Consider the following 27161-nt stretch of genomic DNA (forward strand, 5'->3'; position numbering starts at 1 on the left):
CACACACACACACACACACACACACACACACACACACACACACACACTCTCTCTCTCACTCTCAACTATACCCTTGGCCACAGTAGTGCTCGGGGCATTGATCTTATTTGCCCTCACTCACCCACACATACACACACAACTATACCCTTAGCCACAGTAGTGCTCCGGGCATAGATCTTATTTCCTCTCACAGATCATTCTCTCTAACAAACACCAAGCACCCTGTAGTACTGATCTAAGGAAGACAGTTATTTTTGGGAGTGAGATTGTGCAGCTTATTTTATATATCCTGTCATGAGTATAGTTGTTTAAAGAGAATTGTAATGTATGTGTGGGAGAATACGACAGGGAGTATAAAAGTATTATTGTACATGTAAGTGTAGTAGTGTCTAATGGTGTAGATTAATTGTCTTTCATACGTCTTTCTATAATTTTATAATTACCAATTTAATTACATTTAATCAAACTGATGATTAGGGTCAATACACAGCAAAACGCCTGAATGTACTCGTATCTTGTTTAGTATTTAGTGTTCACATGCACACGGTCTTATTGCGGCTTAAAATACTGTCTGGGTGGCCGTGCAGGAGTGTCAAAGGCCATTACCTCAGTGTAGTCAGAAGGTTGTCCGAGTCATCAATAAACCGTCTGCTGCATGTGATGTGTCGGCTCTATAAAGGACGAGTCTCTCTTTGTCATATGAAGTTATCACTTTCACATTCAGTCATATTAACCATTTCCTTCCTCTGATTGTAGACCAGAAACCACAATAGACTAAACTCAGTATTTACTCCCTAGTTTGTCCATGACGTCATGCATTCTCCCATACAGTGCCGGATCATGTCCTGCCTCCGTTTTTTTGCTGAAATCAATGCAGCTAAAATGAAATGGGTTTATTGTGTCTTTTTCACCTTGAAACTCACTTCCTGTTTGCAGGTGACAACATCCTGGCGGTCCTGAGGTACCTGGTGATGTCAGAGAAGCTGGCAGATTCCTCAGAGTACCGACATGGCAACATGGTATTTTTCGACCTGCTGGGGGTCGTTGTGGTGGCGTACCCCGCCCGCGTCGGCACCATCCTGAACTACATGGTAGCTGCAGCCACCTTCCTCTATCTGGCCAAGAAAGCCTCGCTACCAGGCAACAGGGGTAGGTCTCCCTTTCCTGTGTTGGATGCATGTGATGTCATTTCCTGCACTGGATGTGTGTGTGTCTTATTTAAATGTTTTTTTGTCTGTAGGATTAAAATAGTCTAAAACAAACGCGTGGGGCCAAATCCAAGTTGACCTTTTTAAATTATTTTTGTAGAAGAGTTTGATGAGGTATTTCTTGTGTGTCAGGTCTTCATTTACCGTTCATCGCCATCTCTCTTAGGGGGCCGATATGTTCGAGATCTGGCCTTCGCCACAGGCGTAGCGGTGCTGAGCTGGTTCGTCACACTGATGTCGGTGCTGATCGTCGCGCTGCTCGTCACTCTGCTGGGCCGCTCCATGTTTTGGTACAACCACTTCTACGCCGCAATCTGCCTGTACGGGGCCACCGCCACGGGCAAGATGATCCTCATTCACACGCTGGCCAAGAACTTGTACTATGGAGTAAGTGGAGTTTTTATTGTAGGGCTTCCTTTGAAGGTATAGTTTCACATTTTGGGGAAAAAGCTTTATTTGCTTTCATGCAGCTAGCCTGTATCCCCCCCTACAAAATCAACCTACTGCTTCCTCCAGTGTTTATGCTAAGCTAACCACCTCTTGGTTCCAGCCTCATGAAACAGGGACGGATATGGGATGAGAATTCATGTTGTCAATCTTCTTATCTAACTCTTGGCAAGAAAGCAAATAAGCGCATATCCGGAAAGGTCTAGACCAAAGGTGAGTGTTTACTATCTTGCGTCTGAAAGAATGTCTACCAGCTTGACTTATGTTACGATTCCTCTTGTTGAATGAAACATGTTGCTACATTTGAGAGTTCCTTCTGAACACAGTGTAGACTGTTTTTTATTTATTGTTTGAGGGCACTATTTACTGGAGCCTAATATCTCATCTGGACTCTCTGAGCTCACATTTAATGGGAACTAAAGTGCAGAGAGGGGAAAGCCAGACAGTTCCTCTTCCTTCACTGTGATGTCAGAACAGAAGCTCTTTGTGTTCGATTAAACAACTGTAGAAATGTCAGACCCGCAGTCGTCTCTCAGAACACCAAATAGTGTCTCATGCTGAAAACCTATTGACATGTCTTGCAGCTAGTTGCAGCTAGTTGCATTGATGTATTTTATGTCTGACATGTAGTAAATATAAGTGTTTCTTTAAGATTAAAAACATCACAAAGTGTATTTTTATCTGAAGCTAACCACGATATGAACTCCAGCTTTCCATGGCCAGAAAGGACTCAGACCAACCTCTGTGCCAGACCACATAAGACCTCAATCTCCAATGAAACAGAATCTTTATTATAAGAACACTGTATATCGCTTCATCAACACCATCCATTCTGTTTCAAATGTGGTCATTTATATTGATAAATAATGATAAATTAAACTGGATATAATTTAACTATGAATTGTGGTAAAAGTGGATATAATATTGGACATTTTTTTAGAACTCTTTTTGCCAGCTTTTTTTTTTTTTTTTTTTTTTTTTTTTAAAAACAAAAAAAAAAAAAAAAAACTGGCAAACCATTAAGTCAATGTGGGAGAGGAGCTGAGTGCCAAGTGAGGCAGTGATCTGGATCTTCATTTTAAAGCAATAAAAGCAGCCCCGCCTTGTGTAAATGTAGGATGTTGTGCTTTGTTAAGGAGATGTTTGGTAAACTAGGTCAGCCAGTTCCTCCTGCATTGATAGAAGTGTTCTTTTTTTAGTTTAACTATAATGATACAACTGTGGCCACGGTGTAAAGTTCCTGTTGTAGAAACCGGGAAGTACCAAGTCACATTAATGATTCTTTGTTCCTGTTCGGTATTTATCCACGACAGTCACGAGTCATGTAATGTGTATATAAGGCTCTTATTTAACTAAAGCGATGCATTTCAGAGGCTGCGTATGTGATGAGTGAAGAGTACGAGCTGACCTCGGAGCATTCGTCTCTTGTCAACAGAGTTTAATCCCAAAGTTAAAGCAAAATTTACATTTCTTTCCTCAATTGCACATCTGATTCCCCCCCTATCAAAGCAACACACAGTCCAAAAATAGAGTCTCGCGCGTATCGCCTCGGTGTTGAGCTGCTGCATGTGTGTTTTCCACGCAGGGCGTCCGTTTGGTGGAGCTGGGCGATCTCTACTTTGACGTGAGCTTGTTGCTGTGGTGCTGCAGCCTGGTGTGGCTCACCCAGCAGGGCCTGTGTTCAGCCTATGTGCCCATGCTCATGGTGGCCTTCCCCCTGGCCACCAGGCTGCTGCTGGCCAAAGAATTCAAACACAGAGGTAAACACTCGACTTACAGTGAATGTAACATTTCTTGTCTTGCTGGTCTGACCCTTGACCTCTCTCTATCTGTCTGCAGGAGCATCACTGAAGTACAGCGTGCTCTATCTGTTGGGCCTGGCGTTGCCGTACGTCCACTTCATGTTCCTCATCTGGGTGGTGTTTGAGATTTTCACGCCCATCATGGGGCGCAGCGGTACCGAGATACCCCCCGAGGTGGTGATGGCCACCCTGGTCACCCTGGCCACCATCTTCCTCTCCTCCTTTTTCGTGAGTATTCCCAACACAATGCACAACAATGAGTATATATCTTTATTTATTACATTTTCACCTTGAAGTCACACTGGTGACATTGGTGGTAGTGTGTACAGGACAGAATACACATGACCACACTGTTGTTTTGTTTGAGGCGTTTATTGACATGAATTGTTTGACTTCAGATAAGCAAACCAACAGCTGTGGAAAGTAGACTGACAGAGCGGCAGTAAAATGTGATGTAAACCTTGTAGACGGTGCCTTAGTAACACATTATATCTCTCTTCTCGCTGTCTCAGCTGCATTTCATCTACTTGGCCCGGAGCACTAAGTGGGTCCTGGCTGGTCTGGGCTCAGTCTTCATCTTCATGTTCCTGCTGATGTCCTGTGGCCTCCTCTTCCCTTATTCAGGCAGTCCAGACAGCCCGCGGCCAAAACGAGTCTTCCTGCAGGTTTGTAAAAAATGTTACACTGATAGTGGGGGAAGACCCAACATAAACACTTTTAATGCGGCTCCTGCAGAAGTAGCTAGAGTTTTTACTTTCCGCTCAACTGACTATCCTGCAGTGCAGCCCCTGCTTGTATGAGTAACATCTCTTGTAGGGAGCAGGTGAAATACAAAGCCCCTATATATGTAACTGGAACGATGAACACCACGACTCTCATGTCTCTCCATGTGTTTTTGTGATTGGATGAAAGTGCTCTGATTCCAATCCTCCACCTGCTGATGTAAATAACAGAAAACGCCCTGAAGTGATTAAGAAACTCTCTCTGTAAAACGTCTGTAGAGCAAGGCAGGTTGAGGGGAAAACGAGTGCTTGGAAGTAGTAAATAGAAACATGTTCTATCCTCCCTCCTGCAGCATACAACGCGGACCTTCCACAATCTCCAGGGCCAGGTGGAGAGCCAGGACTCGGGTGTGTGGATCAACAGTTTCGACTACACGGGCATGCAGCACGTCACACCCGACATCCCCGAGATCAACGACAGCATTCGCACCAGCTGCCGAGAGGACCGGCCCTTCTGCGGCTACCCCTGGTTCCTGCCTGTGAAGTTCCTCAGCAAGTCAGTGACACGGCCCTTGGAGCCGACAGCATTTTTTTTCATGTATTATATTATTCCTCCTCATCTCAAGTATTTTCGGTGTCTTTGCAGGAAGAACTGGTACCTCCCTGCTCCAGAATTGTCTCCCAGCGCTCCGGTGGAGTTCAGCCTGCTGTCCAGAGAGGAGACCAGCTGGGGGACGGTCAAGATGACATTCAGTGTGAACGGTCAGGAGCACTTCATGTGGCCAAAAGAAACAACACTGCTTCTTTTTAGGATTTGCTGGCAGAGATAAAACAATTTAAAAAAAGTCTTGCAACTCAACACCAATTTGCAGTCCAGACAAATCTTGGCTGATGACAGAAGCACATTTACTGACAGGACAGGCAGAGCTGGATGGAGAGATTACATCAGCACTGAGATTGAGTCTGAGGTTAAGTGCATTCAGTTTCTGTTGAAGTTTCCACACATTCAGTTTCGGGGTTTCTGGTGCCAAGCAGTTCTTCAACCATTAAAGTACAATCACTGCCACAGATGTGTCAATGGTGTGATGCATACATTTATCTCATCCTGATGTGTGTGTGTGTGTGTGTGTGCAGGTCCCAGCCACATGTCCCTTTACCTGATGCCTCACAGAGGAGCCAGCCTCTCCACCTGGTCCTTTGGGGACGGGACCCCTCAGTTCGACCTGAGCGGAGAATATTTCGTCTTCTATTCCCACGGCCTCGACGCCCCCACGTGGATCTTCTGGTTTGAAATCCAGGTAATGTCTGCAGCTCGCTCTGTACTTGTTGTAACATCCACTTGGTCTCAAGGATGAACTGATTAGAGTTTGGAGGTCTACGGTCACCATGACAGATGACAATGCTATACATCAATCAATGATTTTCTTTTCCACAGTGGAAGGTAGAACTTGCAAATGCAATCCCATCAACTCATTCAAGATGCGCATTATGGATTTGTGGATTGCAGTTAATTCAGCGGGCACCAGATTGACCGCGGATCAGGCGGGTTGGGTCATGAAAATTTAAAATCTGATTGATCAGATGGGTTGCGGCAGGATGTAATAATACATCATTAATGAGAAAAATATTAATGGCACAAAATGTGAACATAGCATCGTACATGGAACACAGTAGACACACTATAATGACTTTTTTACCATGACATTCTTTATGATGTACTATGACATTTTTTATCACTTACTGTATTATGATTTTGAACGCCTTATTTTTGACATATTATACTATGAGATCAATCTGAGTGTGTTTCCAAACACATCAAACTATTATTTTCAGATCACAATATTCTATAAATCATTATGTTCTGCTGCTCCTTGTTATTCTAAATAAATCTTGTTATTATTGTAAATCTTGTTATTCCACACATGTCTGAATTTCTGCAGAATTTCCCTTTATGGCCTCGGTCAGTGATGTCTGTCTGAGATAAGCTCCTGTAGGACACAGAGCATCATGTGAAAACCTTTAAACTCTGATTTCTTTTAATCTGTATTAACAACTGCACGGGTTGAGTTTCCAACTCCACGACCTTTTTAAGGAGTCCTTTTAAAATCCATCGGATAAGCTAAAACACATGTGGCATAATTGTCATTTGTCTTCGAGCCTGGAAAAACTGCTGATCTGCTGATTTCCCCCCCCCCCCCTTCTTCTGTCAGCCTCCCAGGGACCCGGACCCATCAGGCCCCGAGGGGATGATCTCTGTCGCCATCTCCACCCACTATTTCTTCGGGCAAGACAGTAGGACTGCTCAGCTGGAGGAAATCCACCGCAGGTTTCCCACGTGGGCTTTCCCCTCATCTTGGGTCAGCACCTACGACATGTACCGATACTGAGGACGCCGCGCGTCGCAGAGGCCGAGAGCCCCGAGAAGCGCTGAGGGTTGACAGAATATATTTCAAGGAACAGCCGCCGAGGATGAGCCCCGACGCCTTTTCTCTCTGACACGAACACACACACACACACACACACACGCTTCAACACACACACACACACACACATTCCCGCTCCCTTTCCAGCCTGCCTCAGAGACCCCCCATCACTGTGTGAGTAGGCTTAGCAGCTAACCGAGCAGGAGGCGAGACACGCCGGAGCTTACAAACTGACTAACTCAACTGACCGACGCACCGGCCACCGCAAGCCTCGCGCTCACTGCCGCGTTAAGTGAAACAAAAGGGGCGACTTTTCTTTTTCTTTTTGTACTCGATCTGTTGTGCCTTTTGCTTTACTTCAATCCCATCTTGCTCCCTTTCCTCACTTTCAATCTCGTTCGCATGTCTCTACTTCCCCTTGCTCTCTCTCTTTATCGGCAAACCATTCGGGCCAGATGTGTCGCCGGCCTCCTCGGCAGAAATGACAAGCCGCCGCTGTCTGTCGGTGTAGGAACGTAGCGATGGATCTGTTTGGAAGGGGGGGGGGGGGGGCCGTTTCTAGTTTGAACCGTCCGACTTTAACTGGAAACTTTGACACTTTGAAAGTTGCTTCTCATCAGCGCGCCCTCGTTTTTTAATCTGAGCAGATAGTTTTTGTGTAAACGGTTGAAATTGCTCACCGTTCCTCGATAACACCACTGACTTGCAGCAAGTTGTACCCATGTGCTTTAAATCGTCAGAATCTGGCACTCGGAGGCAGAAAACTGTCAAAGGAAAACAGCTGGCTAAAATCAAAATGTCAACGTGTCCTTAATTAAAAGGCTTAAGCTGTCATGAACGTTTTGTGCAGAGGGCAATTTCGAAGTCTTTTTCCGCCTGATGCGTTCAAGCTAATGCGTATTGATTTCTGGGCTCGATCAGACGAGAACTCGCAGGGAAACGAGGACTTGTGGCCGTCTGAATATCCTGTGATTTTAAGATTCTTAGCCAAGCCTCGTGGGTGACTGGGAGGAAAACCAGCAATGCAACTCCACGCTCATTAATAGCACAAGCGTCGGTCCGCTTGGTGGAGGGGGTTTGGTGTTTTTAACATTTGCAACTACTGTAGAAAGTATCTGTACTTTCCAACTTGACCTCTGCTGCGTGCCAAGAGCTGTCCTTAACAGCACCAGTGAATGTATTTCAATAACCAAATGATTAAATCTACTGAAAGAAGGGTGATCCAGTTATGTGACTCTACATCTCAGCTGCAGATAACAGACCATGTAACCATGCATTGGTGCTGCTGCGGACAGCTCAAACCGGTGACTGTTGCTAATATTTCTTATATTTCTCTCATATGGAGCTGCATCTTTTTTTTTTTTTTTGGTGTCTGGAGCCCAAGTAGCACAACTATAATTCCAGTGAATATGACCTCTTAAGTGTCTACTGCACATAGTCGACCTCATAGCACACCAAGGATCAGTTAGGACTGAGTTACACTAGATTGTACCACATGTTGGCAACACTGAGTCGGGAGTAAAAAAGCTGACTGTTATAGAGGGGGACTGGGGGGGGGGAAGAGATGACACAGAAACAGTTGTGCCAATAAGAGATCTACGGAAAAGTTGAACCCCTTGCTCCTTTCACCCCTTGGCCCTTCTGACCCCTTCAGGGTCACCACTACCTCCACAGTGATCAAAACGTCCTACACCGCGAGAACAGCTGTGAGACTGGTTTGAATGTTACTGTTGGAACCATTTCAATAATTCAGCTAACTGACATTAGAGGGAGATTAGTTTTGATGCATTATAAAGCATCTTTATGTTCGTCTTGTTTTCTGCTGACTAAATAGAACGGTTCCCTTGATATCTGAATCGCATCTGAGTGACCGTCCCCGCGTTGAGTCCCACACTCAGATGAAAATGTGAACGACTGTCACATGGTTGCTTGTTGGCAGTTTGACTCCTCCCATGTGTGACATCATCAGGTCGTAAAGATGAGATCAACTGAGCAAAAATTGTCTTTTTCGGCGACTTTGTTGTCGTGTCTTCGTGATCCATGTAGTCAGTCTCACAACATAAGAAATGACACGGAGGCCTTAACACTTTGCGTCCAAAGACACACACACTGTTTACTGTCTCAGAGGTCTTAAAGATATCAGGTGCTGCACTGTACACGAGTTGTCTGTTGGAAAGTTTCAACTGAAAATCCACCACAGCCTTCGACAACATGTCGCCCTACTATGCTCCTTCTCTTTATGCACAGTGTGCAACGAGAAGTCCTTAAAGTAGCCTACGCTCCATCTGCTGAGGAAGACCGTGGGATACGACTGAAAGCTTCAGAACAGGGGGGAGGAGAGAGAAGGGGGGGGGTGTATGTAGATGTCTCTCAGCGCTGTGCGGCGACGACACCAACGCTGCTTTAAAGTGACAAGAGACTGATTTAAATCTGTTTTATTAATATGCAGTGTTTATGGGAGAAAAAGCTTTATTACGTGTAAATGGATATTTTTTCTAAAAAAAAATCTGTTAAAGTGGCAGTGTTTCAGTTTTGTTCTAGACTGAAGGAAAGCATGAAAAACTAGGAGTTTAAAAGAGATTTCATATTTCCAGTTCTTCACTAACCATTTCAAGTCGTGGCAGAGATCTGACACAACCATATTGTTTAGAGTTTTGTTTATAGTAATAACACGAGGTGCGTTTATTTTTATAAGAAGCACGAACACAGGAGGGACTGCTGTAGACGTGGGGCGGAGCAGAGAGACGTCTCATCCAAGCGTGCACAGAGCTCTGCTAGAGAGCTGAACGTAAATAAAACAAACTCCTGTTTTACAATTAAGTTCATTTGAATTGTTTGAGACAGAATCTAATGTGTTAATGAAACACTGCGCAGTGTGTCTTTGTTCTGTGTATAAAAACACAGCTTTATCTTCACCACAAAGCAAACAAATTCACACAAATGTTCATATCAGCTTGAGAAAGAAGCCGTTTAACTGAAATCTGTTCTGGGATACACATTGAAATGTCTTAATGCCTGTTGTTGAAGGATGTCCATTGTTGTTTTTTAAAGATGTTTAACTTAACAGTTTTGTTAAAGTTACCTGAACTGTTTTTTTTTTTGTCAAACTTTTCACCCATGCCCATTTCTGAACTGTTCAGTTTTTGTACTGAAAGTTAAATTTAAATGTTCTTTTTTGATTAATTTGACACTTAACAAGTCCTGAAACTGCTGTTTTTCTTTTTATTGCATATTTGTCTTGTCAATATGAATTAATTGATCTGATAACAGGGTATCCATCTGTTTGAATGGACGGGACGATTTAACAAATATGCACAAAAGCTTGAATTAAATTAGCACTTGTACAGCAATTAAAACAGTTTATTACATTACCATTGTTCTATTTACAACACGTGTCATTTCGCTTCCATGTACATAACAGATCAGATTACAATTAGAAATATAGGCAAACTTACATTTTAAAAAATAATTTATTGGTCTTTATGTACAAGAAAAGAAAAAAATGAAGTAGAAAACCAACCATGAGTAGAAAAGGCAAATGTACAAGAGAGTATCTTTACACTGCATTGAGGATGTTTTGCTGCTGCTGCCACCCACAGAAATAAAACGTCTCCACTGTGCACGGGAGGGAGGGAGAGCCGTCCAGAGCGCGACACCCGAGTACCACGAGACCGAGAGATGGAAAACAAAAAAAAACATCTGCAATATTCATTTCCGTAGGAAATTGTCTCGTATGCATCCATGGTTATGTTTCCGATGGGGTAAGGGAGATAGATGGTTCTCCCCCCCCCCTCTGCATAATAAGTCAAGCGCTCCACCGGTTTAAAACAGAAGGCCTCTGGACGTTAAAGTCTTTGGTTCGTCGCGTTACCTTTTTATTCAAGTCGAAGCTTACAGCGGAGCAGCGTAGTGTGGCTGTAGGCTTGTTCAGAGCGGAGACTGGCCCGACAGCATGCCGAGTGACGACGACACGTCGTTTTTGCCCGAACAGTAAAGAGTTCCAACAATACAGATTTTCATAAAACAGAAACCACCGAAGAATCGAAAACTTCAACAGATACCACACCCGGCAAGAGAGCAAAAACAAATATGAATCTATAAAATATGATTTGGTCTATCGTGGAACGCATAAGCAAACAGCCGGGGGGGAAAGTAGTGAACATAAGAAATAAAGCTGAGTAACATTTCGATACATTGCACAATATAATACTGACATATCTGTGATGAACCTTTTAGTGCTCGCAGTAGAGACACGACATTCATTAACTAAAGAAAGGGGGAAAAGTTTATCAGTCATAAAAACCAACTGAGAACCAAGTCAGCAATTACCACTCCGCTATGATGCCAATAAATAATGGTAATAATAACAAGCACTAATACTATAAAATCAGTTTGCATGTGATGGAAGTCACCAAACATGTCGACACGATGTGGTAAACATATTCAGAGTCCCACAAAGAAAAGCACACAAATCGGTACTCATTGACGCAAGCAGTTCAGGGGTGTGATGTGCATATTGGGCCAGATTAAATAGAAGATCACAACACGCAGCCAAAGCGACGACTAAATCAATCTCACCCTCACGTTAAAAATGGTGCCGACGTGTCAGAGGTGGTCAGATGATGCTCTTTCGATGAGGGATCGGTAAAAATCGACTACGTAGGATGGCTTTAATAACAATTTGCAAAGCCGAAGATAGGATGGAGACTGAAACCCAAACGTGTGTTTAAAAAGCTGGATAAAGTTTCATGATTTGGTTTTTATATTGCCTTCACTGCACTACAGTACGGCCGTAAATCTGCTCACCCCGGGAAGGCTTAACACTGATCTGCTTGTTGTCTTAAACTCTGGACCACATGAAGAAGATCAGACGAGCTGATTCTGGCTCAGAGGTAAGAAACTAGTCTGCACTCACAACAGTGGATTATTCTCAGAGATCATTTTCTTAGAAATCTTAAGGTCGTCACTTCTCAAGAACTACATAGAATTCATACCAGTTTAGTTTTTACAGGGAGACTCCAGGGACACGGTGCAATTGATAGAAAAATAATGTTATCGTGTACACCGTTACATTATTGAAAAAGGTATCACAAAATATTTTGAAATCATGAGGTATGAAAGTATGAAACGCCTCTTTGTTCTACAATGTAGCATGATGCCAATACGCTCAGGTTTGTTTTTCCGTTGTCTTTGAACTGATTCTTGCACCTTTTGCATTAAACAATTGAGGTTTTTGTCTGGACAAAGAGAGGACATTCCAAAGTCTCCAGTTGCACTTGAATGAGTGCCAAACAAAAGTTCCGCACACAAAACATCTGCCTTGTAATAAAAAAAAAAAAAAGAAGCCTGGTAGCCTTTCCTGTGTTGGTGTACAGCTTCCAAGCACCACAACATGATGTGTAACTGCACAAACTGACATAGGTGGCCTGTTAGAGAAGAGCCTGTCACTGGTTGTGTGAGTCTTTGGGCTTCCACAGGAGTTCCAGTCAAAACAAGAGGCAAATCTGAAGAGTGGATAATACTGACCGATGTAAGAACCTGCAGGAGAGGTACTTTCCGCATGCACGCACGCACGCACGCACGCACGCACACACACACACGCGCGCACACGTATATTTTGGGCAAGCAACTGCTGCTGCCTCCTCCTTTCCTTCCCTCGAGTTCACAGGTTCGAGTCCGGAGGAGGCTTCAGGACAAGGTGCAGTCGTAGGCTCCCTCGTCCTCTCCCAGCTCCTCCGTCTGTTCAGGAGGACAGTCCTCAGAAGGGGGGCGGGGGAAACTTCCGGCGGGTTCGAGGGAGGGCAGGGCCAGGCCCAGCGGAGCCGTCGCTCCTCTACCGTCCTCCGGCCGAGGCGCCGCAGCACCTCCCGGCCCTTCGGAGCCGCCAAGCTTGGAGCTCTGGCTGCTGGGCTGGAAGGCCTCGGGCTGCACCTGCTCAGCTGCTGAATCCATCAGATCCTGAAGCTGGGGCTGGATCAGGTTTAGAAACGGTTTGTACCCGAGGCTGGAAAAAAAAGACGAGCGATGGAGGAGAGAGGAGGGTTAAGCTCGGTACAGCGTTGTTCACCTTTACATGTCGCTTCACTTTTACAAAACAGCAAACCACATTGAAAAAACTCCCTGTGTTACAATGCCTTTGTCCTGTTTGTGATGATAGCTGATCAACCAATGATGTTAACAAAATAGTCATAGTTTAGTGCGTCATACAAAATGTCATTACAAATGTTATAAAAGTCATAGTATAAAAAAACACAACATTTTAAAGCCACACCCACCAGTCAGTGGAGACCCACGTGTCGACGGCCAATAAGCCGCTTTGGACGCTCTGCACGGTGTCTTGGGGAACCTCTGGGCTGTCCAGGAAGCCGATCACCTGCTTTATGACGTTGGCGTCCCGTAGGATCAAACCAATCACGACGCACCACTCCAGACAGCCTGCCTCCATGAACACATGAAGGAGGTACCTGAAGGAAACAAAGAGAGGCACGGCTGTCAAGTACTGGCTTTGGTTTCACATTGAATCAAAGCACTGCAGTGGGATCGTGGAAGTGAGGTTTGGGGGAGGGATGTTGTCTCACCTGAGCTGCACTTGGGACTTGTGCGGGCCTTTGTTGGCCAGCTCCATGGAGATGTGCTCCAGCTCGGCCTGGCTCAGGCTCAGCGTGGACGAGTTCTCATCGACCATCGTCCAGTCGCCATCCACCACCGAGCTGGTCTCTGTCAAGTCTGTGGCAGAGCCGACGCTGTACTCTTCCACTGGAGGGGTGAGGGAAAAGGCAGAGGGGAAATAAGACAGAAAAAAAGACAACAGCATGTCCTCAGGAGGGTTACTGAAGGCTGGTGACTGCAGGGGTTAACCGTTCGAGCCTGATTACCTTTGTTGGTGAGCAGAGAGAGGAAAGCATCGTGCGTCTGTGGCGAGTGTTGGTTGGAATGAGAGGACGAGGCCGCGTCCATGTCTTTGGACCTCTGCCCGAGCCCATCCAGCCAGGTGTTGTTGCTGGAAGCTGCCTGAGGGGGCGCTGTGTCCATGTCGCTGTTCAACAGGCTGTCAGCTGACTGCGACTTCAACAGCCGGGTGCTCAGCACTTAAGAGCAACAAAAAAAATGAAATATTGAGATTGAGCCAAAAGTGTTGTGGTCAGCAGAAACCCCAGTTCACATGTTAATGTTAATAATGTACTTATTGATGCTGTCAATTATGTATGAACAGGTTCATTTTTAACCTGTATTGCATGAATCCTGTGTCACTCACCTGTGCGACAGCGTCCGTTCTTCAGAGGCGAGCTGATGCTTCCCCCGGGAATGACAGGGAAGGGCCAGAGGAAATCCTTATGGAGTCTCTTCAACGCAGAGACAAAGTCCTCAACGCGAGCCACCCGGTTTCGCTCGCGACACAACCAGCCAATGAGTTCGAAGCCCAGCTGTGCAGAGAAGCAACCGAGGTCGCGGAGGCGCACCTGCTCCAGGAGGTGGCGGGCGTGGCGCCAGAGCATCATGTCAATGTACATGTTCTCCGGACACTCCCCGTCCCGACTGACAGGAATCAAACACAGGATGGAGAGATGTTTAGGTGAGGACATTTTAAGGAAGACAAAATCTTTGTTACCGTGTGTGTGTGTGTGTGTCCATACCCTCTAGAAGAGGGTCCAGAAGGCATACTGAAGGTCTTCTGCAAGTTGAACTTGCCCGTAGCGATGGCGTCTGCCGACTGTGACAAACTGATGCTGCGATTTCTGAAGAACTCAAAACCGCCAGTTGAGCTGGGTTCCTAAAGACAGAGATACACAGCTCACTATTTCCTGTTTTCAGCCGGGGCTACGGGCCTTTTTGAGACCGAGAGCTCAACCACCTGTTTGTGAGTACAAAGCATGCTGGGCTTTCAGACCTAGATCAAGCATAGCTAAGAAGTGCTTGTGCTGTGTTTCTGTGAGTCATCTCTTCACGACAAATCAATCTGAAACATCATTTACACACATTCCTTGTGTGCTTTCAAGTACTGATATGATGAAGGCATCCTTAATGAATATATTTGTTTCAGCAGGAAGTTGCTTGTAACTTTTCCTAGACAAAGTTGAAGACAAGTGGCAAGCAGAGGAAATGCATATTTGTAGAAATTATCTTAAGTTCTCTACCTGTGTGGTGGGCGTTGGGGGCGGAGTATCCATCTCCCCGGAGCCGATGGCTTTGAGGAATCGGATCATGTGCCTGCAAAGGTCCCACTTGCCCTGCTCAAGCGCCGTGTTGAAGAGTAGAGTGGCGTGTTGTCTGCTCACTGCTGGGACCTCCATGCTCTTTACAGAGTAGGGACAGAGGAGAAGAAAGATGGAAGAGACCGGTGGAGACCATGTGAGCATTTTATGACATCATGACACCCTAATCACATTTAGTCAGGTATGAACAATGATTTTAATACTTCCGTCCTAGGCTGATTACGTCTAATAACGCCTGCATCATGCTACGAAAAGCTAACCGACTATGTGCATGTAGCGTCAGTGTGTCGCTACCTGTAGTATAATCAGATACGAGGCTGCTGTGTCCAGGTCTTGAGCCATGAGACACTCCTCAAACAGATCTTTGGGGTTCCCCACAGCGGCAAACAGGTAGTTCCACAGGGCGTACTCCGTCTTCCTGGCGCAGTGAACGATGGTCTGGAGGAAGAGGGGGAACTCTGTGATGAACTTGGCCACGGTGGGCAGCAGAGGGTCGGGGATGGGCTCCCGCGATGTGGCCTCTTCTTCCAGCACGACGTGCACCATCAGCTCCATGACATGAGGGAAGTAAGGGAGGGAGGCACATGACTGAGCCAGCATCAAAGCCTGCGGGAGAGAAAGAACATTAAGGAGTGGAAAGAATGGACTCAGTTCAGGTACTTACCATCACCATCATTCTTTTACTAAGCGGAGGTGATGAGACGGGACGCTCCACACACCTGTTCACCCAAGTTGCGAACCAGCAGCTGCCGCAGGATGTGATGGAGGTAGATTTGGGAGGTCCTCTCCACGGTGCAGTAGGGGAACAGCGCCTCCAGGGGCTCAGAGGCTCCCTGCAGCCCGTCATAGAGCACAGTCTCGTTGGTTGCCCCCAGCACCAGGGCGTCCTCGAACAGCACGGCCAGAGGGTAGATATTGATGTGGAAGGGCAGCATGATGCGCCTGGAAAGGAAGGAGTGGGGCTTGCGATGGTCTCGGGGAAACAGCGGCAGCCACACTTTCATGCCGGCCTCACCGCAGGACAACCACAGGGCCTCCAGCAGGTGGCGCTTCTTCCTGTTGGAGCGACAGGTGGTCCACACATTCTCCACACATTGGGCCAGCACCACTGGGGGACAAAATGGTAGCTGGGGGAGAAAAAAAAGTGTCATAGGTACTTGAAGAACTGGTGCACAACACAACTTGTAACTCGACACCATGTCACTGCTGCATTGCGTGTTGTTTGGACTCACCAGCTTCTTGTTGTTGGCAGGCGTCTCCTTCTCCCGTACCTGCGGCCCTGAACGGTCCCTCTGCAGCATGATCAGCTGGCCAGCCAGATTCAACATGATGCTCTCTGCCATGCAGGCCTGAGATGGACACACACAGATAAAGTATGAACGCACATGCACCTACAGACAGTATAGGTCAGTCAGAGTGTGTGTGTGTCTGTGTGTGTTACCTGCTGCGGGGCTTTCAATGTGATGCCAGTCTCTGTGCGCACAGAGGTGAGTGTGACAGACACCACGAGGGCCGGGTGAGGGATGTAGCGAGACATTGACACCTCCTGCAGCAACTCCACGCTGGCTGTCGGGTGTGGACTGAATAGAGGTAAACATATACATCATGACTTCCATGTAAAAAAACTAGAACTAAGACTTAAACTCTAAAGGTATTTGAAAAAAGCTTTCAGTGTGAGAGGCGACAGTATTTTACTGTTAAGCAGAATCTCATTTTCTTTGAACAACAAACAACTCGATGCAGTTTACTTAAATATTTAGGTAGGTTCCTTAATTCAATATATTCAATGTACCTGACTGGTAAAAAAGCCTTACATTACTGACAAAGTTTAAAGCATCTGGAGCTGGCTTAAATCTGTTTATTAACACTAGACGATGTAACAGACAGAACAGTATCAAGTTTAACCAGAGAATGTTGGCGTTAAGTTAAGACTGGATGTGTAATGTGTGTACACGGGAGCCCACCCGTCGTTCCTCCTCTCTAGGCTATAGAGGCAGATGGAGCAGTCGGCTCTGAACACGATGACCATATCTCTGAAGACGTTGAGCAACAGAGTGTCTGAGTGCAGCTTAGTGACGGATGCAAAGGCGTTGTCCAGGTTAGATGAGCGTTGATAGAGCCTCAGCTGGTGTCAACGGAGAGAGAACAGAGGGGAGTGTTGCAACGAGACCAACTCGAATCACGGTAAAAAGAAAGAAATCGTGGAATTCATGAGAGGTGGGGCCTCCATCTTACCTGCTCTTGCTGGTCAATATAATTGTAACAGGCAACCACCACAAAGTCCTTCCACCAAGCCAGACCTCCCGTCACCCTCATGTTCTGCTCCTACAGACGCAAACACAAACACACGTTAACTATATCTACCTCGTCAATAACACTAAAGTAACAAAACTTAAAACCCTAAAAAATGTTTCTGTTCGTTATCCTCCAGTCTACAATGTCACAAACCTGAGTGATGTTTCCAAACAGCTTCCATTTCCTTGTGAATAAGGAGTAGTGTGCAAAGCCCCGCCTCCCTGCTACAGCCATGCACTGGCCTGCTGTGTCTATGGCTGCAAACTGCCCACACACACACACACACACACACACACACGCCCATAAAGCAAACAATAGAATGTCAACTATTTACACAGAGAACAAACACACGCACACAAAACTAAACAGTTTTATAGACATTTTTATTGACTAGCGCTTGTCCTGTTTGTTGATCGTAGAGCCACCTATCAGACAAGAAATGGGCTTCAAAGGCTCACAGCGGCTACTTTTTTGGACCAAACTCAAGCTCTCCAAGAAGAGAAGGAAACACTTTTTTACTATAAACTATGTGTAGATTTTTTCGAGCTCCCACACTTGTATGATGATAATTCTGCTTACGTATACACACTTGTGAACACAGCCAAATTAGTTTGCTTAGTAAACACAGGAATATAGCAGCACCTGGAGTCTGAGCGAAGATGCGCGTTCTCGTACTCACCCGTATAGGCCAGTTGCTCTCTAGGTATGTGCTGTGAATCTAGAAGAATTGTAAAATTAGATGAGAAATACAAGATAATCCACTATAGTTCATATCCATTGAACTATACACACACACACACACACACACACACACACACACACACACACACACACGACTGAGGCATTTGTTGAATAAAGCTCCCTGGTGATGTGAGCGGTATCGAGCATCATTAGCTGTTAACAGTATCGACTGCTTCTTTGTATCTGTCAGAGTCATCACAGGGTTCTCTTTTATGATCCAGAAAACATTACCAAGCAGATGGAGTTGCTCTCAGTGCCAAAGTGGTTTACATTCATTGCAGCTGGAGCTCCATCTCACACTGGAAGTTTGCAGAAAACCTTTTTTTTTTTTTGATAATGGATTAATCGTAAAACTTAATGGCTCCTGCTTTTCAAATGAGATCATTTGTAGATTAAATTGAATATTTGATGGATTGTTTTTTTTAATAATGAAAGTAATCACAGCCATAAAAGCCTCTATTGCTGATGCTACACAATGGCCTGAGGCTGCAGTGAAATACAATGAGCTACCAAGTAATATTTCAAAACTCTCATCACTGTTGCATAAATTCCCCCAAACAAGGTGTGACGACATCCTGCGTGCATGCTTACCTGGACCACATGCCAGTGCTTGTGTCCCAGTAAAGTGCTGAGTCCCTGAGAGAGAGAGGAGTCGGGGTCGGGGGGTTGGTGCGGCGGGCTGCCGTCGGGTGGGTGCAAGTGTGTGTGCGGGTGCGTGTCGGAGGCGCTGTGGACCTGCGAGGGGTCGCCACAGGTCAGGTAGAGGCGGTCTTCACCGTGGAGCAACACCTGCTCCTGGTTACTCTGTACAGTCGACAGAGGAACAAACGGAGTATGAGTGTTCACTGTGTGCGTTTGCGTTTGTGTGTATTCACACAAAACACCTGACAATACGTTTTCTCTCACCGTGCAGGGGTTGACGGTCAGGGCACTCTTGATGAAGTGGAACTGCAGTATGCCGGCCTGCAGGGAGGGGTGAGGAGGTGTGGCCATCTCCTCCTCCTCTTCTTCTTCTTCCTCCTGCTGCTGCTGCTGCTCCTCCTCCTCCTCCTGCTGCTGCTGCTGCTGCTGCTGCCTCCTCCTCTCCTGTTTGATAGGGAGCACCCATAGGTGGTAGCCCTCTGCTCCCCAGCTCTGGAAATGGCAGAGTGGAAGGCAGTCATTATGCACGCAATGGTAACAAATATACATTTTACATGCAACAGGTACACTACCAATGAGTGGAGAATATGCAAGACACAGCCTCGGTTCCACTTCAATGAATAGCAACGTGCTTGTAAACAACAGGATTAAGAGGGTGCTGAATCTTAACATGACCACATGTGTGCTTTTAACATTGCCAACGGATTTCTTTTTATATTCAAATGTCCTTTTTAAGTTTAAATGTAGACGGTGGGACAGAATGAAATAAATCCACTTGCCATAGAGCTGATTTTAACAGGTTCCTTCTTGGTACCATCAGAACGATACCTGAGGGGAGGACAAAACGTGCAAAGATACATGAAAACAAGAAAAATGTTGAGTGTGTACTCGTGCATTTGTGTGTGTGTGTGTGTTTCCACCTACGCAAAGTCCTCTCCCAGAGTGCAGATGAGGTGAGCTCCAAAGACACTCCACAGCGATAGGCCGCCACACTTCCATGTAACCATGACCACGCTGTAGTCAGGTGACCAGCAGATCAACTTGACTGGGCCCGTCTTGTTGTAGATGTCTGAACAGGAAAATAATGCGGAGAAGTTATAAAGGTTCAGAAGTTATAAAGGTCTAGAAACTCATTCAGTGTTAGAACAGTAATGGGCCTTCACAGCAGCTCCCCCACTAGGGGGAGCTCTGGCTTTAGATAATCCCATTACAGTCTGACTGAAACAGATGTAACAAAAAGGGGAAACACAGGCATGTGCACCCAAGAGACACAGCTGAAGGAATGCAAGTTTTCTCAAGGAGGAATCTGTGCAGGGGTGTGATACAGAGAGACAGAAGAACAGAGGAGAGAGAGATGGGGAGCATATGCTGGGATACCTGGGTAGTGTTTTGGGGTGAGCTCCAGTTTGTGGGAGAGCTGCATGGATCCTGTCGTGGTGTCTATCATGTACACCAGCACTGAGCCGCTGTAATGAAAACAAACAGTTTAATTGTCATCATTTGTTGCCCAGGGGAATATAAACTGTGTAGTAACACAATATGTGTGTGTTGTGTGTGATAGGAAATTATTTATTACAAAACGATGAATGAGAGGGGGGGGGGGAGCAGTGACGAAGAGAAAGTCCATCCAACCCGACAGGTTACACAATCCATTGGGAGATTCTGACAAGCACACACCAGGTCGGCCTCGGCAAACACAAACCGACAGATTCTCACACTGGACACACACCACACGGACAACAATCTATCTCTGGGTCTGCATCCGTGTGTTACACACACACACACACACACACACACCTAGGTTTTCTTCCCGACACCGTATTGTAAAGATTTGGACAGAGAGACAGTTACAGACACGTACCTGGCACAGCCAAAGGCCATCAGTCTGTACTTGTTGTTGACAGCCACACAGGTGCCATCATTCACATCTGCTGCCCAGACGCCCTGCAGCTGCTGGACACACACACACACACACACACACACACACACACACACACACACACACGGAACATTTATGAATTATAAATAACTGAATGTGTGCAATGATGGCAGTTGCAGGTCAGCAAAGCATGTTTTAACTGCGGTTTCCTTTAAACACATCATTTAAATGTAACTTTAAATGTGTTGATACGTCTGACAGCTGAGAATAAACACACATCATCAGCTTGGTCACGATTTTAATACAACATTTATATCTCGGAGTCAACAACACCCACTTTCCAATTTCAAGAACATCATATTCATTTCTCGCCAAAATATTACTGTGAGCTCCTCTTTAGATGCAGAGATAGATATCTTACAGAGACAGTCATTACTGTTTAAACACTGCCAAGATAAAGCAATGTCCGTGAGTCCTGTATTAAATCATATGATCATGATATGAATTAAAATCACTGCGCTGCCATGGCAAGAAAATCTAAAAGCTTGTTGACCGGGACATCAGAATCAGTGACTTTCATCAGCCTTTCAATGCAATAACTATTACACATTTTTGAATATCTGAGTATTGATCTTCGGTACACTTTGTGTGTTGTAACGCCGGCAGTGTGTGTGTGTGTGTATTCTTACATCTGCGGTGATGGTGTTGCTGAGTGGTGTGATAAAGCCCAGGCGTCCGTCACTCAGCACCACAGCAAAGCCATCCAGGGTGACACAATACTCCATACTGCGGATATACACTCCTTCCAGGTCTAGAGAGGGACCACCTACACACACACACACACACACACACACACACACACACACACACACAAAGGTTGAAGTACTCTATGCAACAATAAAACTGAATGTGGAACTGAAGTTAAGCAAAAACATTGAAGAAAGAAAGAAGACTGCTGCAGACAAAACATGTACGTGTTTCTATCAGGGATGTTATTTGAAAGAACTCAACTTTGAATAGTTGAACAGACAACCTTATATTTATAATTTATTTCCCAGCATTAGAGAGTGATTCTGTTTACACTGTCAACTATCATGTCTGCTCTCTTCCCCTGTGGTTTGCTGTGTGCACGGGTCTCCTCTAACCTCGGGCAGACTGCAGGTCTAGCGAGAAGGGGATCGTAGTGAGGCAGATGGCCTTGCGTCCGTTGCTGCCGAGCCCGTCCCAGTGCAGCACATGGAGATAGCCGTCTGCGGTGCAGACCAACAAGTCCTCCTGAAGGGACCGCAGACTGGTGGGAGGGGAGAAGAAACGACACAGAAATGAGCATCGAGGTCCAACAGACAGGAAAGAAACTGTGGCGGAGGCGGGGGAAATAAAACAGGCAGGGACGGGACGATAGGAAGAGAGGGGAACGAGATAAACAGCAGTGTTAGAAAACAGTGGACTAGTCATCATCCAGCTGTGGGGCCTGAAACTTTTACTGGCCACATAACAGTGCGTTTGTGCGAGTGTGTGTGAAGTGCCTCATTGTCTATCAAAAAGTATGACAGGGCTCAGACTGACGATGGCACAATGGGACAACCGAAAAGGAGAAAAAGCGGGCGTCAGAATGAAAGAAATGAAAGGAAGTTGAGGGTGTCAAGCACAGTGGACTTAAGCTGAGGAGGAGGCAACAACTTTTACTGTAGTTTCACAGCAGGAGGTGCCCCCACTCATCTCCTGCACAATCAAGCCGTGCCTTTGAAATGCCAACGTGAGCGCTTTCATTCAGACGGCTGCCCTGTAATCTCTGTCAAGCGCACACATCGGAGATGTGACGGATGAACACGAGGACATGAAAGATGCAGACGATATAAATAAAAAATACAGACAAAAAGAAAGTGGAGGAGAAAAGTTCTTGTCACTCAGCAAACAAAGATGTCAAGTTGGGAGGATGCGGGGAGGATAATAAGGAAGGTGGAAAACTAGAAGGAAAAATAAACTAAAGAAAAGGACTGAAATTAGCAAAAGACTTAACAACAAAGGAGAAAAACAAGTAGAAAGGTAGAATGGCTCTTATCTGACAGACTCCAGTGTTGTTCATTGGCTTTGGTTATTTCTTCTCATCAAGAATATTATTATTTATTTATTTGTTTGTTTGTTTTTACAGCTTGCAGACCTGAGCCCAGTGTGTTAAAACAGGCAGAGGCTTGACAATCGACCAGTCTTCACACAGGTAATGCAGATTTAAAAATGTAGAAATCCTCTTCAGAGACAGTGAAGGAACGAATTCCTCCAAATATCATTTTATGTTGCTGACAAGCGATCCATCTCACTAAAATGAAATCTCCTTGTTTATCATGTGAATAAACACCGTCCAGAAAACGCATGAGGCTGATTTGAACCAGTTACTCTCCAGCAAACACTGATATCAAAATTGTTCCTTCCGTCATCATTTCATCATCCATCCGCTATCTTTAACCGCTTAGGGGGCGAGCTGACATTGGGCGAAGGCAGGGAACACCCTGGACAGGTCGCCAGACTATCGCAGGGCTGACAGATGGAGACAGACGACCATTTACGGGCAATTTAGAGTCATCGATCAACCTGCTGCATGTCTTTGGACTCAGGAGTCGGAGAACCCAGGTTAAAACATGATTACCAGTGCGCTCGCATTAAGATACACAGTGAGCAGCATGTATTTTGGTGGTTTCAGCGTGTGTAGGTCTTTGTGAATGTGAGCTGCCGTCTATATGAGGGAGAGGTAGACTCAACAGGGAGAAACACAAAGAGAGCGAGAGAGACAGAAAGAGATAAAAAGGACGATAAGACTTCTGCCTACCTGGTTATATGGGCCTCCAGGTCTATGGGCTTCTTCATCTCTAAAGACAAAGCGGGGGCACATTGCTCCTCCTTGTACCCCGGGGTCACCCTCACACGAGGACTTCCTCTGTGAAAACACACAAATACATTAATTCATTTTTACTGATGTACCAGGAAAACTGTTGAAATCCCAAAGTGCAAATCGGAGCTGAAAAACATCACTGAATACGCCCCGACTTGTCTGACCTCTGCTGGCATGCTGTCGAGGAATGTGAAAGAGACGCATACACACACACACACATACATTACATGGACACTCGATACACAGCACACTAACAGAAGGCTTTAGGAGAGGAAGAGAGAAAAGTGTGCAAACACCCCCTATGCACATACTTTTGTGTACGTTTGGTCAAGGGCTGTTTGGAAAGCATAACCAGAGGAGTGTGTATAGTGTAATGGTCACTTTAAAAAAAACAAACAGGGATAGCTGCAGCAGTTAGCAGTAACATGTCCCTCCCTGCTTTTATCAACCACATAACCCCAGCGGATTATTAATTACATATTTAGTCCAGAGCAAACACAACATGAGCCGGCTGATTGCAGCAAGCAAACAATCACGAAAGGGAAAAAATCAGCTGACGCGTGTTTATATAAGTAAATTTGATAATTGTTTATAAAATGTCATTATAATTCGTCATTTGCAGTAATAACACGGCATCGACTGTTTTAACTGACCAATTCAAACTGCAAAGAAATAATGTTGTGCTGTGTTTTGTATACATGCTAACATTCAAGACTGATAAAACAGAACATAAAACATAATAATAAATATATTTAAAATAATGTTGATGGTATAGCCTCCCAGCACGCTACAGCTCGGCCCCCTCTGCTCACTTCACCTCAGCACGTGTGTGTGTGTGTGTGTGTATCAACGTGTATGAGAGTTTAAATGTGTGCTGCACTCACTTTGGATAGACCGGCTCATAGAGGGATTTGTCATCCCCTCTACCCAGCACATCAAACAACAGGATGTAGCCTTTGGCAGTCTGAAAACAGAATTATAAAAAAAACAACATCAATATGTAGTTGATCAACTACAATTTGATTATCAGACAGAGAGATGGAGAGCACTGAGAACACACAAATAACATGTTTCAGAGAGAGAAAAGTGAGGAGGAGCTGTAAACATGCATCGGGAGGCAAAGTTATATAAATTATTATTTGAAGGACATCAAAAATTTGCAAAGTGGGAAGCAAGAGAGAAATAATGAGAGGACCTGAGGGAAGAAAAAGTAAACAAAAATATCATCATCATCTGTTGGAGGAGATGGCAAGAGTCTTGACCGGTATTTCATGTGTTTCTATTCCTCATAATAAGGATAATATTATGCAGCACAAGTACTCTCGTGGTTTAGAAAATATTTGTATCCCCCCGGAAATGATGGTTGACATTTCGCTGCACTGCACAGCCCGGAACAGGCCGAGCTGTTACTGATAATGATGCTCAAAAAACTAATTTGTCAGCATTTTAAAAAAAAATAAAAAAAGTTGAAGTGCACGCTGCGGGGCTCCATTCTGTGGAGGAGCTCACAATATCTGTGATGTAAAAATAGCAGTTGTACTATGTGCGAACAATGCTGCTTTTTTCCACACACGCACGCGCAAGCACACGCACACACACGCACACACACACACACACGTCTGGAAAACGGCAGAAATTGAGCCCGTAGACTGAAACATGACACGAAACCTGATCTTAACTCCACTGTCAGCAGTGATGTAGATGCTTTGCAATGACCTTGTTAATGCTGCAGTCTCCTAGAACCACTATTCTACTATTCCCAGTCGTTTATCCAGTGGTGCTTCTCTGTCTGGTGATGTTTTGCTCATAGTTGGTGGAAGCACACTGAAGGAACCCTAGACTTTTCTAGTGTGGTGACAGAAAGTGAGAGCGAGAGCGAGAGAAAGAGAGGGAGGGAGAGAGAGAGAGAGAGAGACCATCAACAACATGAAGCTCAACTAGAAAAGAGCAGCCAGAGAGAAGACGGAGCCAAACGGAGGCCTGCTAAAGCCATCAACAGCCTCAGAGCTCCACAAAGCTGCAGATGAGCTACAAAGGCAAACAACTGCTAAACAACAAAGCTCCAGCATGCATCCAATCTACATCAGATGTCTAATAAATATCTATGCTTCTGTTTCTTAAGACACATAAAGAAAAGTGCAAACTGTCAACATAAAGCAGAGTAAATAGCTTTTTGATCCTTCAAATAATGCACATCTCAATGTGAAAAGAAACACTTTGACTCTACAAACAGGTGCATCGTGTCAGTTATCCTGTGACTTTGTGGGCTGATGATATTAATCACAACAACAATTAACTGTGATAAAAATGTACATTTCATGCAAACATTAATGTTCAAATATAGGGTACATACACACACAGTGGACTCGACGTAATTAATAGTAGGAAATACAAAAAGATTTCTATGTTATCGTTAACTCTGCTAATCACAAAACACTGCAAACATGCAGCTCACCTGTGACAGGTGATTATTTACTAAATCATGATGCGTTAAGTAGTTTCAACTGAGGAACAATGATATCACGAAAATGAAAGCGGTGAGTTGAGTAGAAATAGGATGCAACAATGTAAAGACAGTACAGTTCTAGAGTGAATCTACATCTAGTTACTTTCCAACTGTGTTTTATTGACAACCAGCATCGGGGGGGGGGCTAGTCCTCATAAAGTAATTGCGAGTGTGACCAGCTACTGTGCTTCAAAAGCATGCCAATTAACAGGAGGAAGGGATCTCAGTAGAGATGGGAGGGGGATGGGCGGGAAAACTAGTTAGCCACCTATAGGACAAACCTCAGCAGCGTCTCCCACTCTCAACATCTCCTCCCTTTCATCCGTAGTTTGATCTCACAAGAGACAGTAAAGCGTTCGCACAGCCCTTCATCTTCTCGTGGGACTATGATCACGTTCACTTCGACTCATCTCGTCAGACTCGTATGAAAGGGACGGGAGATGAAGAGAAGGCCACAGCGAGATACGCCCCATGTCTCCAGGACTCTCGGTGCGTTCACACATGCAGAGGTAATGATACAGGAAGAGGCGGAGACGCCCGTTCTTTGTCAACTAAAAGCTCAATAAACAAGCAGGCACAAAGATTCAAAAGGCAAAAATGCACCCAGCGGCTTAATGAGGGGAAGAAGTTTAAATAGGTTTCTCTCTTACGGCCTCTGAAAAATGGGAGCGGCAACAAAAAAGCTGTCGTCGTTACTCGAGAGGCTTTCATGAGGCTGCAAATATAGGGCCTACAAATAAATGAGTGATGCTAGGACCAGCTCAGTCTCCACTGCAGATACAGGACCACAAGGCCAATAAGAGACAAAACATATACTGTATACATGTGGCCTACTCTCTCTCATCCTCATACTGGGCACAATTGGAGCCAAATATCAAAATTACGGTGATTTTTTTTTATACAAAATGTAATCAATAAACCTGGATTCCTTCATAAGTCTACGTGAGAGATTAGGTGAAACCTTGTTCACTCAATTAGACGTGTTTTATGATGTCTTGCGGAAAATTATGCACCCTCAATAATCAGTACGCGGCACATAATAGACGACACTGTAATTACAGGACATTAGCTCTCGTCACGTAACACTTCCTCTTCTTCCGTTGGCACGTCTACGCTGTTCAAACTAACTGTCACTACTTGGATGCTGCAATTGAAAGAGACGGACATCAAAGGATGGACTTAATGCCGCTGTGAAAAACGCAAGCAAATAGAAACGGAGACGAAAGTCTCTAGTTCGGGCTCGCACGTAGAATGAAAGACATGCAAGTCAGCAGAAAACTGTACACCACGTATTGGCGTACTGGGGCCTCTTTTCTGCGTGTTCAAACAAGCTCCAGAGGCCCCCCCCCCCCCCTACCTGCCCACGTCGCGCCGACATTAAGTCCATCCTTTGATT

At 45.2% G+C, this 27161-nt stretch overlaps 2 protein-coding genes across 3 annotated transcripts in view; one reads left to right on the top strand and one right to left on the bottom strand.

Moving 5' to 3' along the window:
• ermp1 (endoplasmic reticulum metallopeptidase 1) overlaps positions 1–10250 on the top strand; it is a 21366-nt gene extending 11116 nt beyond the window's left edge. Inside the window, exons 7-15 of the mRNA XM_031859914.1 lie at positions 937–1149; positions 1375–1595; positions 3241–3415; positions 3495–3685; positions 3970–4122; positions 4533–4735; positions 4826–4941; positions 5314–5477; positions 6390–10250. Coding sequence (XP_031715774.1) covers positions 937–1149; positions 1375–1595; positions 3241–3415; positions 3495–3685; positions 3970–4122; positions 4533–4735; positions 4826–4941; positions 5314–5477; positions 6390–6566 — 1613 coding nt within the window. The 3' untranslated portion in view covers positions 6567–10250. The remainder of the gene's footprint in view (positions 1–936; positions 1150–1374; positions 1596–3240; positions 3416–3494; positions 3686–3969; positions 4123–4532; positions 4736–4825; positions 4942–5313; positions 5478–6389) is intronic.
• Positions 9805–27161, bottom strand: part of ric1 (RIC1 homolog, RAB6A GEF complex partner 1) — a 27763-nt gene continuing 10406 nt past the window's right edge. Inside the window, exons 3-27 of one of the 2 annotated variants that reach the window (XM_031859913.1) lie at positions 24144–24223; positions 23197–23304; positions 21518–21663; positions 21062–21198; positions 20355–20443; positions 19871–19959; positions 19418–19562; positions 19273–19321; positions 18758–18985; positions 18443–18655; positions 17790–17828; positions 17264–17374; positions 17051–17140; positions 16780–16940; positions 16257–16395; positions 16048–16164; positions 15535–15942; positions 15110–15421; positions 14738–14896; positions 14237–14373; positions 13858–14138; positions 13478–13690; positions 13181–13358; positions 12878–13066; positions 9805–12606 (exon numbers count right to left, since the gene is read on the bottom strand). In XM_031859913.1, coding sequence (XP_031715773.1) covers positions 12291–12606; positions 12878–13066; positions 13181–13358; positions 13478–13690; positions 13858–14138; positions 14237–14373; positions 14738–14896; positions 15110–15421; positions 15535–15942; positions 16048–16164; positions 16257–16395; positions 16780–16940; positions 17051–17140; positions 17264–17374; positions 17790–17828; positions 18443–18655; positions 18758–18985; positions 19273–19321; positions 19418–19562; positions 19871–19959; positions 20355–20443; positions 21062–21198; positions 21518–21663; positions 23197–23304; positions 24144–24223 — 4134 coding nt within the window. In that variant the 3' untranslated portion in view covers positions 9805–12290. Of the gene's footprint in view, positions 12607–12877; positions 13067–13180; positions 13359–13477; positions 13691–13857; positions 14139–14236; positions 14374–14737; positions 14897–15109; positions 15422–15534; positions 15943–16047; positions 16165–16256; positions 16396–16779; positions 16941–17050; positions 17141–17263; positions 17375–17789; positions 17829–18442; positions 18656–18757; positions 18986–19272; positions 19322–19417; positions 19563–19870; positions 19960–20354; positions 20447–21061; positions 21199–21517; positions 21664–23196; positions 23305–24143; positions 24224–27161 lie in introns of both variants that reach the window. The other variant, XM_031859912.1, reaches the window with a different exon arrangement.

The sequence above is a fragment of the Anarrhichthys ocellatus genome, unplaced genomic scaffold (assembly GCF_004355925.1).
Source record: "Anarrhichthys ocellatus isolate YVR2014 unplaced genomic scaffold, GSC_Weel_1.0 scaffold23, whole genome shotgun sequence".
In the NCBI taxonomy this organism is placed as follows: domain Eukaryota; kingdom Metazoa; phylum Chordata; class Actinopteri; order Perciformes; family Anarhichadidae; genus Anarrhichthys; species Anarrhichthys ocellatus.